General features: G+C 49.5%; 3 protein-coding genes across 3 annotated transcripts; 1 reads left to right on the forward strand and 2 right to left on the reverse strand.

Moving 5' to 3' along the window:
• Positions 1-4,354: 4,354 nt before the first annotated feature.
• N7458_010443 (uncharacterized protein) lies at positions 4,355-10,105 on the reverse strand (the record flags this gene model as incomplete). Its single annotated transcript, XM_056913825.1, has 1 exon — positions 4,355-10,105. The coding sequence occupies one exon, from the start codon at positions 10,103-10,105 to the stop codon at positions 4,355-4,357; it is 5,751 nt and encodes a 1,916-aa protein (XP_056762674.1).
• Positions 10,106-10,125: 20 nt separating this feature from the next.
• On the reverse strand, positions 10,126-10,578 carry N7458_010444 (uncharacterized protein; the record flags this gene model as incomplete). The annotated part of the gene is made up of 2 exons (XM_056913826.1): positions 10,126-10,468; positions 10,556-10,578. The coding sequence occupies 2 exons, from the start codon at positions 10,576-10,578 to the stop codon at positions 10,126-10,128; spliced, it is 366 nt and encodes a 121-aa protein (XP_056762675.1).
• Positions 10,579-11,509: 931 nt separating this feature from the next.
• N7458_010445 (uncharacterized protein) lies at positions 11,510-12,572 on the forward strand (the record flags this gene model as incomplete). The annotated part of the gene is made up of 2 exons (XM_056913827.1): positions 11,510-11,823; positions 11,981-12,572. 2 exons carry the CDS (start codon positions 11,510-11,512, stop codon positions 12,570-12,572), a joined length of 906 nt encoding a protein of 301 aa, XP_056762676.1.
• Between the last annotated feature and the right edge of the window lie 572 nt (positions 12,573-13,144).

Consider the following 13,144-nt stretch of genomic DNA (forward strand, 5'->3'; position numbering starts at 1 on the left):
GGGGTCCCCATACTCCGAGTGGGCGAAGAACAAGGCTGATTCCTGCGCCTCCGATTCGTGCAATCCTCGCAGAAGCATCATTCACATCTGCGCTTTCGAGCTCAAAAGGGAAAGAAAGACCCATCTCGAGTACACAGATTCGTACCTTTCATGTCGGTTCTTGTAAAGTTGAAGAAGAAAAGGAATGCTTCTCATGGATCAAGATCTGTGGGATGAGGAACTGCACACTGCGAATCATATCTGCACTCCGCATGCATTTTGAACAATGAGCTACAACTTGTACTTTTGCTTTCCATAGATTGATCTTCAGATAACACATATTACTCCTTGTCGCTTACCCTATGTTTACCAGTAGTGCGGTTCGCAACGAATAACTATATTCATAAATTTACCACAACTCGCAATAGACGTACTGTGTTCACTTTGTGTCTCAATAATCCTCCAACCTTGCCGGTTGCTCTTCGGTCACGGACGATCGGAGAGAACGACGATCGCATGTTTGAAACCCGCCCCCATTTGCTTCCAGAAGTAACTCATTCGCGGCCTAATTCCTGGAGGTCCTCCGTCCTCCGTTTCTTCCGTCCCCTCAAATATTCCGCAGATCCTATATATTATTGTTGGTTTCATTATGGTCGCTATGTACTCCGTACTATGATAGCCATTCTCCAGACTACCCCATACCCCTGCAGGGATCTCCGTAGCTTTACGGAGAACACGGAGAGGTTAGCTACAAGGAGTAAGGTACAGCGCGAGCGCTTCTTCGAGTAATTGTCCGCCGGAGAGGAGTGCATAACTGCCGATTTGGTCGACGGAATGGTCACTACAGCCGTATCGACGGATTGCAAACTCAAAGGGCATCGTTCCCATGCTCGGGTACTTGCGTGGCATTTTCCTTCCGAACTTGGGACATGCTTGCAGGGATTGGCAACGGACTAAACTTTGGACTTTGCTGCTTTTCGGAATGCTCCTCGTATTGCCGGTCATCTTTTACATCTCCTCTCCCGCCGAGGCTGCAGCAAGAAGGGATTCAATCGCCGTTGAGCCATGCCGTCGGATTCTCCTAACGTCATCACTTTTCGCAGATCTGCTTTTTTCCTTGGTCGAGCCGAAGTGGTTGGGGATCGATCAACGTGCCGTCGATGATTCGGCCCGGAAGTAACAGCCACTGAATCATGATGGCTGGTCGGCTACAGGGGTTTCTGAATTTTGCTCCCGTTCACCCGCCTTCTTTCCTCGCCTTATGGACTGGAAGAAATGACCGGGGATATGATAGGGAGGTTGAGCTATTGGAGATGAGGGTGGAGGAAAGGAACTACTAAATCATGTACTCCGTACTATGAATCATAATACGCTTAAACTCAATCATGATGAGATATGATAATTTGCCATCCAGATCCTTGTCCAAAAATAATATGGTCTAATCGCACGGCCGTGTGGTTTCTTATTTCCACCGACCTATTGAGCCTCGAACAATGGGGCTAGCCAACCCCGATCCCTGTCATCTTCCCCTCCTTCGCACAATCTGGGAGACAATCTAAACTAGACGCAGTAACTAACTTACCCCTCCGGAGTATTGTCATCATAGATCATCCTCAAACTCCCGCCAACTACGTATCCCTCCTCTTGACCGGTATCCCTATATGAACCATTCCCATCGAGGAAAAGGGAACAACGCTCTGCCGGGGGGTCAATCCGTAACTTTCGTGGTTCCATTGGTCGCGCTGGGCCCGAAGTCGCTTTCACTTCTCACAAGCAATACTAAGCTCCATTATTCGCGAGTAAGCAGCCAACAGCCACCATCCCACCTTACACTCCGTATTTCCGCCGACTCCATCATACAAATTGAGGACACAATACACACTACTAGCTACTTACGGAAGCACACTCAGATGAGGGATTTTACACGCCGAAACAATTCGATCAAGCTGACGGAGGAATTGCTGACCAACGGTCGCTAGAGGTAAAAGTGGCACGCCACATCCATGGGCCCAGCCATCGGTGCAGAAGACGCGCGGGTCGGGAACGCCTTGGCTCGGCTGGGCGGATCTCGTTGGTTCGTCGGTTGGGTGGATGGGCTATGCTCTGTTCTCTGGTTTGGTCGTGCAGTCGAGTCTCACTGGAGGATTCCCGATTCCACTCTCGATGGAGAAACTCCATCCCTCGACAGACGACAGGACTTCAGTCCTCCGTTTTGCTATAATAGTGGACCGCTGTAGAAGCACCGGCACACGACAGGTTAACAGTTCCAGGCATTCGCAATGGGTCGTTATGGGCCGGATGTGCCGATTTTAGTAATCCTATACAACATCCTCTCCAGTGGCACGCACGTCAGGTATGGGGAGTATTCCATAATCGCGATTAGGAAGGTCGATAAATCTGTTGAACTGAAGGAATAGAATCTAACTAGATGCAGTATGGAGTAGTTAATGACTAGAGAAGCACGTTGCCTAAGTGCGATACTCAGTACAAAGGATCCTTCAGTAACCTTTTGGAGTCAGAATGTTCGGAAAGACTTACCTCGGCAGATCGGTAACCTGCACGACTACAGAATACTCTGCGGTACAGAGATGCCAGTAAAGGCTTCTATACTCTCGTACCTCGTGACGCGGTGGTTTAAACTCTAGAATTCAACATAGGCTACTATGGGCTACAGGGTACTACTTCCGAATGAAACAACCACGCCAGCTGAACTGGACCCTAAGCCCGTCCATGATCGCCAAGCATCTTTTTTCCACGTGGAATCTTTGTCACTGTCTCACCCTTCGATCCACTAAATTTGGCGATGGAGTGAAACCATTGGCGAACTTGATGTTACAGCGCGTAAGCGCATACAGCACCACCATCACTAACTGACATGGCCAGTTTTTAGCCTGCTGCATACCACAACCATTCAATTGGTCTGCCAGGTGTCAAATATTTGCTGATCACTCTGCTGATCGTAGCCAGTCCTAAATAAAATTTTCGCGTGGGGCATGGCCCTGCGCGTCTGCGCGATTATCGTGGACGCGGTGGAGCCCGGAGAAACTCTATGAGGCAAGTCTTCGACAGACCTGCTCTTGTGGGCACACCGGCTGGAGGGTGGATTGTTTTTGTCCGTGGAATCACCATGTCAACCTTCAATGGAATAATACTAACACTGTAGGGCCATTTGCGAAATGAATACAATACTAAGCCGGGTATAAGATGTAAGCCATATTGCATCTTCTGGGGACACTACTTAGTTTGGAGTGCAGTCCTATATGTGTTACACAGTCATTGCCTCAAAGTAAAACATCAAATCCGACAGTTGATTACGGCATGCTCCCAATTAATTGTATCTCAATGCACTATTACAGATCTCACAATAAGCAATACTGCAGCTCATATTAATCTTCGTCGTGTCTTGCCATCTTTTCACACTCACAAAATGAACATCCCCCATCGGAACCCGGTAAATTCCCCATTATCGCTACCCGTAGACGCCGAAACCCGAATTGGTATACAATGGACACAAAGGAACTGTGTTGTCACTCGGTGGATCTACACCCTGTGGCATCTCCAGGAAAGACTTCCCTAGTGTATACTCCACCTGCTTCGTCCCACAGATGCGCGAAATCATCCACTGCAGCAGATCAAAGAGCCCCTCGTTGATTTCACCTTCCACGGCAAGCAGAGCCTGACGATCGTCGGATGGTGGGCTGGTCTGCCCGCTATCCGCCGCCCACTGCCCGAGGTAAGAGTTTCATCCGCGGTCGAGGATATTTCGGATGAGGCCGGCAATTGGAAAGCTATTTCGGTGGGGAAAGCGTTTGAAATCGGGCCCCGCGGGAATGTCACTTTCCCTATGAAATTAAATCTATTTCGGGCGAGTGAAGGATAGTTGGGCAGAGATGATGTGCCCATGTCTACTACTAGCGTGGCGAAAGACTTGTTAACGAAATGACCACGTCTACAAGATATCGTATAGCGGTACTGCGTGCGTTTGACCTCCGGAGAATTTCCATCGTCATATGTTCAGTGATACGTTGAAAGAGTATCCCAGAGACAATTCCTGAGCTATTGAGAAAGACATTTCGTTTAGCTCTTTCCAAAGAGAAGTAAAGCACATTCGACTGGACCTTTGCTCTGGTCTTAGATTCAGACTTTTGAGCAGCCACTTCAAGTCTCTAGCGCAGTTCCTAGTTTGGATTGTGGGTCTGGCAGGGCTCCTCGTGTACGGAGTAGATGATGACAGATAAGATCGTACTATGTACAGGCAGTTGAGAGGCAGTAACAGTATCCAAGTCGAAGTACTTGAGCGGAGATGCAGGCAATGGCTGACTGTAGCGAATTGATATTTCGATCCATCGGAATTCAACATTCATGCGCTTGCTAGTTAACCCAGATCCCCATCTGGTCCACATTCAATCTTGACCCATTCCAATGAAGACCAGCCCGTGGTATTAACCCTGTTCAGCGAGATCAATTCCTCACTCATGCCTTTCGACGCATTATCAATCCCAACCCCGTTACTTTTAGACCTGGAATCATCTGGATCTGGGCCTTCACCTCCATCTGTCATAATGGAAGGTTCAGTACGATGAGAGGGATAGTAAGGCATGTCGAAGAGCGGAATGGCCTCGACATTCAGCTTCAGAATAGTGTCATCAGCTTCTTCTTCCTCCGCTTCATCTTCATCTCCTTCTTCCTCTTCGTCCTCATCTTCGTCATCTGACCACTCATCCTCTGAATCCTCCGGCCATCCGCGATCTTGTCGGTCCTTACACTTCTGAAGGACTTCAGTCGCAGTTTCAATTTGCCACGAAGCTAGATGATTCAGCTTGGGATCAGGTAGGGTCCATTGTGCCCCGTTCTTCATGAGAAGTTCGCAGACATCATCACAGCCCGTCAATGCAGCTGCATGAAGGGGGGAATGGCATTGGCCACCAAATATGTTCACGTTGGCGCCTCGCTCAAGAAGAAGTTGAACCAGTTCATAATTGCCACTTGCAGCAGCCGCCTGTAAAGGAGTGAAGAACTTCCCCCCAGTCTTGTTGATGTTGGCACCATACCGAAGCAATAGGAGCGTACCGGAGACAGATCCTGACGCAGCTACCGCTTGTAATGCACCGGAATAAATACCGCCTGGTGCATTTGGATTGATCCCTTTCTTCAAAAGGTATTCCGCGAGATCAATATCATCGCGTAACACAGCAGCTGTCAACGCTGTGCCGAATTTCCCGCCAGTGATGTTGATGTCGATACCATGCCGTAGCAGAGCCTTGACGATAGCTTTATTTCCGCTCACACTAGCACCCTGTAAAGCGTTGTGATATTTCCCTCTGCCAGTAGGCTTGATATTGGCTCTTCGCTTGAGTAAGTAGCGCAGGATCGAGAAATTACCCAACCTTGAAGCATATTCCACAGGAGAGCCATGCACGCCATTCGAGATACTAAGATCTGCACCCTTCTCGACTAGGAGTCGAAGAATGGATAGATTTCCGGCTTTGATTGCACCGTGGACAGCAGTCGGATAGATTTTATTCCCTTCAATGTTGACATTGGCCCCAGCTTCTAACAACGCCATAACTTGGGCCTCCTGCCCATGCACCACCGCGCAAATGAGAGGGGCACCATACAAGCCACCACGGGCGTTGACGTCTGCTCCCACGTCAAGCAAGATGCTATATGCATCATCTTCGCGCCAATTAGAGCAAGCCAGGATAAGCGGAGTCCCCCATTTTCGGATTGGAGCATTCGGATCGGCATGATAATGTCGGAGGAGCCCAGAGACTAAAGTTTGACAAGAACCTGACAGGGCCGCACCCAAGGCAGTTCCGTATTGTCCACCCTGTAGACTCGTTGATGCCCCGTGGCGGAAGAGCTCCCAAATAATCAAATAGTATCCATGTGTATACGCTGCCTGGAGTGCCGTTCCGTATCTACCGCCCACGATGTTGAGGTCTGCCCCATGCTTGAGCAAGAGAGTGCAGGCTTCTTCTTGACCCTCAGAAGCAGCAGCTTGGAGTGCAGTGGCCCATCTGCCTCCTCGGTTGTTCACGTTGGCTCCAGCTTCAAGTAAGACTTGAATGATTGATTCATCTCCGTTGAAGGCAGCCGCTGTGAGTGGATAGCTGTATGAATGTTTATTTCCCATCGAGAGGTTAACATTCGCCCCCTGCTCAACAAGTAGCTGGACGACTTCCAAGTGGCTCTGATCGGTCGCATCCATTAGGGCGTTGCTATCGCCTCCGCCACAAGTGTTGATATCGCCACCAGCTTCGATAATCATTCGCGTTGCTTCAAGATGGCCGAGATATGCAGCAGCTTGCAGGGCTGTACCATACACACCACCGACTTCATTGACATCACTGCCTGCATCGATCAACAGGCGAATTTTGTCCACGTCGCCTCGATGACATGCAACTTGCAGCGCCGAAGAGAATCGCACATCTTCCATGTCCACAGAAAGATGAGCTCCCATATCAATCAATTTTCGAACTGTCTCGTTGGAACCGTAGTACACCGCAGCTTGTAGGGGCGTGACACATCCGTCTTCATTGCAAGTCGAATCGTCATCCGGGATTTCGATGGCCAGATTAACATCTGCGCCACGACTGATCAGCAACTCTAGGAACTTTTCGTCCGCAAGTTTCATGACCATCATCAGCGGGGTCAAATAGCACATGTAGGCCAGATTCACATCAGCGCCACGGTCCAGGAGAGTCACACAAAGCTCATAGTTCTCACGAGACAAGGCCCCGACCAATGCACAGCATATCAATTCAGTATCTGCAGTGGCATCAACATCGGCTCCTGCGTCGAGGAGTCGCACTGCTGCAGCAATATCGGACTTTTCTACAAGACAAGCGGCGATAAGTGCAGTCCCATACTTCCCCTCGTTCACGTAATTCACATCCGCGCCGAGATTGAGCAGCAGATCCATCGTCTCCAAGTTCCCCTTTATAGCGGCAGCTTCAAGAGGGGTGCAGCAAGGATATGTGGAGAGCGTGCTGCAGTCATCCATAGCCGCTCCCATTTCCACCAAGACTTTGACAGCGCTCGTATGTCCCCTGTTCGCAGCCACCATGATGGCATTACTCATCTCGTAGGTATCGCCTGAGGGTACTCCCAACTCAAAAAGAAGCTCAAGTGTCTCAGTATGGCCGTTTTGCGCGGCTGTAATGAGCGCAGTTCCCCTATCCCCACTGGGTGCATTGAGGTCCACTCCAGCCTCCACCAGGGTAAGGATAACCTCATTGTGTCCGGCAGCTGCAGCTGTTTGAACACTGTTCCCATAGTGTTCGTCAAAGAAATCCACATCCGCCCCAGCGTCGAGAAGGTATCGAACAATATCGACATGGTTGCCTGCACTCGCTGCATTGAGCGCGTTTCGATGCTTGCCTCCTTTTGCATTGACATCAGCTCCAAGTTCTATCAGAAGCTTCACGGAGTCCAGATTTCCCGCCAAGCATGCCGCATACAAGCTGTCAGTTCCTTTATCGTTCTCATCGTTTACTCGTGCCCCATGGGAGACCAGCGAGCGAATCAAGTCTAATATCCCCAATGAGGATGCAGCCATCAAGGCGCTTCCGTGCCGACCACCCAGAGCATTGACACTGGCACCTCGCTGAACCAAGGTGTCAACCATCTGCATGTTCTGACCAACAATTGCAGAAACCAGAGGATAGGCGTACCAACCGCCACGGCTGTTCACATTGGCACCGTGGTCGAGGAGAGTTTGGAAAGTATGCAAGTGTCCTTTCTCGGCGGCAGCAGCAAGAGGTACACCATATCTCTGGCAAGTCACATTGAGGTCTGCACCGTGTGCAAGGAGTGTCGAGACCACCTGATGCCTACCATCGAGAGAAGCGACTTGAAGGGGTGTGCCATGTCTTCCCGAGCGAGCATTCACATCCGTCCCATTGTTAAGCAGAAGCTGTACCACACGGTCATGCCCTTGACTGGAAGCCAAGTAAAGACATTGCTCTAGTACCTTGGTTTCTATAGATCCACACTGCCGGAAGAACACTTCGATCACCGCGTAGTGTCCGGCACTCGCGCTCGCCTTCATCGGCTCTACAATGTAAGTGTCAGGGCTATTGTCCAATAGCTCTGAGACTGCACGAGAGAGGCCAAACAAGGACGCAAAATAGATCGGATCATTGTTGGATGGCTTCAGCCGCTGCCCAGCGGTCCTTTGTTGATGGAAATATATCTTGTACCAAGTTTCGTAGTTGGTACCAGTGTCAACCCCCGATTCAAACAGTCTCATGGTCAGGTCAAAGACGGCATGTTGGGTATTATTGATATCACCGAGATGTGCGTGAGTACCCCATGCGTGCACGGCATATGGGAGAAATTTGTACTCGTGAAGGTCTCGCAGCAAGACTTCTCCCGATTTTCCGTCGCTCCCTGAGAAGTCATCGTAATTCAGGTAAGTAAGGCAAATGCTCGCTAGCTCCGCATGAACATCATCACAGCCTATCCAAAACTGAGGCATGGCATTCTTGATGTACCCAGACACCAGAAATTCTTTAACTGTGTAGTGGGCCAAAGCGACATGACCATCAGACGAGAGCGTGATTAGACTTCCACATAGCTCTACAACATCTTCCGCGTCTGTAAAGACTGCATCAAAGTCAAATGACTCATCCGAACTGTTGAGATCGATACTCACACACTCCGCCAACTCGCTCAGTGTGAGATTTCGTACACCTCGAACGAGCCACTTCAGCAATCGATGCACAACTTCCACATCGTCGGCATTCTCGGCCTCCAGTTTTTGCAGGATCCGGATGTAGGTATCGTGCAGGGTCTTGGGGAGGTCGTTCAGAGCGTTTCGCACGGCTTTGTCATTACGAAGCTTGCACAATTGATCAAGCTGACACTTTACCCATTGGAACATGCCGTGGGCGCCATGTATGAGAGTTTCGCAGATGACACTCTCAAGGTTCGGATCTCTCAGCTTCAGTTTGCGCGTCTTGATTTTGGTGGCCACCTCGGCTTTCACGTATAGTTCAATGTCCCCCGCGACATCAGTAGCCTCAATAGTGGTATTGGGTAGTCCATCAAGAGCTCGAGCAATGTCAATCTCATGGCGGCTGGTAACAAAGACCTTGGCACATTTGCAGGTCTCGAATATCTTTTTCAGGGCATAGGATACACATTCCCTGTCTTCACTTTCATCCAAAGCATCGGCGACAACGAAGATAGTTTCAAAACTGTTCGCCACAAAATGGCCGAAATTGTTCAGAAGCTCGTCAAACTCTGGGGTATAGGCCGGGTTCTCTTTGCATTGTTGTTCGAAGAATGTCTGGATTCTACCAAACACATCATTATTTTGGGATGCTAGCATCCACAATAATGTGCTTACAATCTTGGTGGGCGACTGTTTTTGCTTATCTTTATAATCACAGTAAAAGTAAGCCAGTGCAACCTCACGGCTCTTCTTGTGATTGCGTAACCAGTCGATGACAGTAGAAGCCAGGATAGTTTTGCCTCCTCCAGGAATGGCATGCAGCCACAGGAAGGAATTTTCGTGTGATAGCCATTGCTGGAAATCTTGTCCATCTATGAACCAGTTCCCTGTTCCCTGGTAGCGAAGCTTTGTAGCTGAGGTATGATTTGATGCGGCATTGACCGGCGAGAGCCACTGATTCACATAATCGATTCTTTGCTGGTCAACGAACTCGGTGACTGACTTTTGATGCGATTGAAGCGCATCCCAGCGAGATGTCTGTAGCTGGCGTTCTTGCTCTGCCTTGCCTCTCTCCTTGTTGGCTAGCTCCTTCTCCGCAATGTCAACTTCATGATCAATCCTGGTTAAGGAGGATCTAATTTGGTCCATGATGTCACCAAATTGAAGCTTGAAGGGCTTCCAGATGAGTTTCCACGCTGCGTGGAGGCCGACAGGATTCAAGGCTCTAATGCCGCTCTGGTGTTTCTTCCCCTGATGAAAAACATCCCGAGCTCTGGTACAAAACTGCATGATTGCTTGGAAGATTTCTACCATTGACTCGCGTAGAATCTTATTGTCAGGATACAGACGAGGATATCGTCGAAGGCAGGAAAGGATGTAGCCAATCTCCTCGAACATGTCTGAAATCTTGTCGAAATACTCGCTGTAGTCACCCGCGAGCTGCATTACAAAACAAGGTAGGTTCTCTAGTTAGAAATGTTTCTCTTGCATCTCAGTGGGAGGTAACCGGAACGGGCGATGCTGACCTTGAGAACAATGCGTACTGAAGCCCAAATAGGACTCATTAGCGAGATGGAACCCGCGACGATATCCAAGGCCGATCCAAACTGTTCGACGCCAGCAACAAAGACTTTCAGCTTTGGCGCAATCCTTCTTGAGATGGACGTCTTGTGTTTATTGTCGACATCTCGAAGGTCGTCTAATAACTGCTGCGACTTATTTGTAGCCTCGAATAAGACACTTTCGTCGGCCTCGAGGTCATCAAAGAATTTGCGGATCGCATCGTAGCATTCATCCTCGAGACTTGAGCTAGGTCAGAAACTTTGATGTCAGCCCTTCCTGTCTTGTATATATCTTGACCTCGAGAAGGACTGCACATGAGGGATACTAATATACTTTGTGGATGGAATGTGCGGCATGATGTAGGTAGCATGTGCAGCCGATGCAAAATAACGGAGGTCCGGGCCGGGATGAACACCTGTGGACGTCTGGATCTCGGGAGTGAACTTTGAACAGTGTTGATACAATCTAATCGGTTGCAATAAACATAGAAGAGTCAAGCTTCGAACCGTGGTTCAATCTAGGTGGAGGGAGCTTCAGCTCGTACTAAGTTTATGCACGGACCACGCTAAAACCAGCTGAAGGGTCTAGGGTTGTGGAGTTGCAGACTCCTCGTATCTCGATTGCAGTGCTGGAATATGGTAACCATACTGGATGATCAACATCATTCTAAATAGAATGTCTCATATCAAGTCTGTGAATGTGGTTAGGCTTGGGCAATTCTAGTAGGACAAACAGGCTTTAACCCAACTTCTCAGTAATCATGCTCGTGTTGGTCCCGCGAATAAACAACAAGGGTTGGGGGCCAATCTTTCCTCTCTCGATCCATCACCCCCCCTCGTTGGGGGCCGGAATATGTTTAGGGGCCGAACTTAAATGAGTGATGAGGTTCGACACTGCAGCCAACCGTTCATGAGGTCTTGGAGGGCGTTGCAGGAGCATTGTCACGTGCAGAACGTAATATTCAAGGGTTCCCCCCCAGTAGTAGAACGATGCAGCCCATTTTGGAAAACGCGCCAACCTTGAGGGACACCTGCTCTTCCAGCATTTTGAACCCCTTGGAATACTCACCCTGAACCTCATGATGGTATTCTCTGCTAGCTAAGGAGGACCAATCGCTGTTTTTGTTTCACGTTCTCTCCCCGAGATACTCCCTAACGGTGAATAGTGTGGGAGAAACTGGGAAAATCGCACAGGAGATCACATCAGGAACCCTACCCCTGAAACCCACAGCTCTGGAAACTCGCCGCGTACCAGAAGTCAAAGCTGAGACAATAAAGAAGCCTCACAATGACATCTACCATCACTTCATCAACCCGCGCAAACCTCGGTCCCTTAACAACCTCATTCACATACCCCGCCTCGTGCAGCATTGCGGTTTTAGAGTGTCCGACATGCTCCAGCGCATGGCAGGCTCAAACATGCAGCAACAACGGCAACAATGGCCAGGGAATTCAGGATAATTCAGAATGCTGGCCGAAGGCCACGGCCCAAGATGCGTTCACAGGCTTGGCTTTCAATGGCGCCGGTTTCTATTCGCCAGCGATTTCGTGTCCGGCTGGCTATTCCGCGGCGTGTTTAGCGACGTATGGGGGTTCGTCGGGGTATTCATTCCAGTTCTCGTTGGTAGAACAGGAAACCGCGATAGGTTGTTGTCCAAGGTTCGTTAGTTCCCAGAAATCTCCCGGCGGTTTTATCCATCAGCTTTATATCACAGATGATACATCGATGGGGAACTTTTGAAACTGAAACTTCTGTTAGTGGTTTCACCTGTGGACATACTTGGGATGACACCGAAAGTGCGCAAACATGCTACTCCCAATACTCCACCGGCTCATTCCCTGCCGTCTACTGCTCCTCGGGAACGAGCAATGGGTTCTCTTACCAGCAAGTCCCCGCCACGGTCCTTGCTTCTACCTCGACTAAATCCACTACATCAACCTTTGGCATGACCATCTCAAAGATCAATGTCAACGCGCCGCTCTTTCAACTGGTTTTCCAGGCCTCTGATCTTCCCGCTTCCGTGACTTCGACAACACACACGATAGCCACAACTCGATCTGGAGCTGCAGTAGCATCTGCAACAACGTCAACGTTCGATGGACAAGCACATCCGACCCTGTCGACGGGAGCAAAGGCCGGTATTGGTGTTGGAGTGGGTATTGGAGGACTCGCTGTTATCGGTGTTGCAGCTTTTTGGCTTTTGAGTCGGAAACGACGTCGACTGGCTGGGACCCAAGGCCGATCAGTAAGATCATCAGAGCTTCCAGCGGAGCGGCCTAAGACGGAGCTTCAGGGTAGTAGTGTGGTCTCGGAGGCGGAAGGGTCCAGGACGGCGGCTGAACTTCCTTGAGGGAACTATGAAAGGCACTACCATTTTAATGTATACAATGATTCTTGGAATTAATTTGACCAAAACACACTTCATCACGCTTAAAGGCTTGCTCAGGTTTACTGCGTACTCAGTGAGCAAAAGCAGCGAGGGACTGAGCACGAAAACGGAAAGGAAAAGCAAAAGCCATGACGTGGCATAGGAAATCAAGTAGGTCGGTGCGGGAGTTCAGACTTCATTTATGACTGAGGTTTAGGTAAGTTGTCTCCCGGGCAGCTTGTGTCACTATCGAACTAGCTCCATTTATCATGCCTAGCCAGAAACAAGTGCCCGACCAGCGGTGAATGAACACTTCTAGAGATACTCACTGGGGCCATCATCCATCGGACAAAGTTCTGCGGGAGTGATTCCAAAGAGGTCGATTTAGCATCTCTCTTCGTTGCCTCCGACCCATGACATTTTGTAAGCCGCAAAAGCTCGAGACATTTTTGTCGAGCTTCAGAAACAGGAGCAGGAGGATAGCTTCGAAGTGAATGTGATGTTCCGACTAATTACGGAAATACCGATGTTAGGCAAATGATCCTCTTGGGTTG

The sequence above is a fragment of the Penicillium daleae genome (assembly GCF_028827525.1).
Source record: "Penicillium daleae strain IBT 16125 chromosome Unknown utg000008l_segment0_segment0, whole genome shotgun sequence".
Classification (NCBI taxonomy): domain Eukaryota; kingdom Fungi; phylum Ascomycota; class Eurotiomycetes; order Eurotiales; family Aspergillaceae; genus Penicillium; species Penicillium daleae.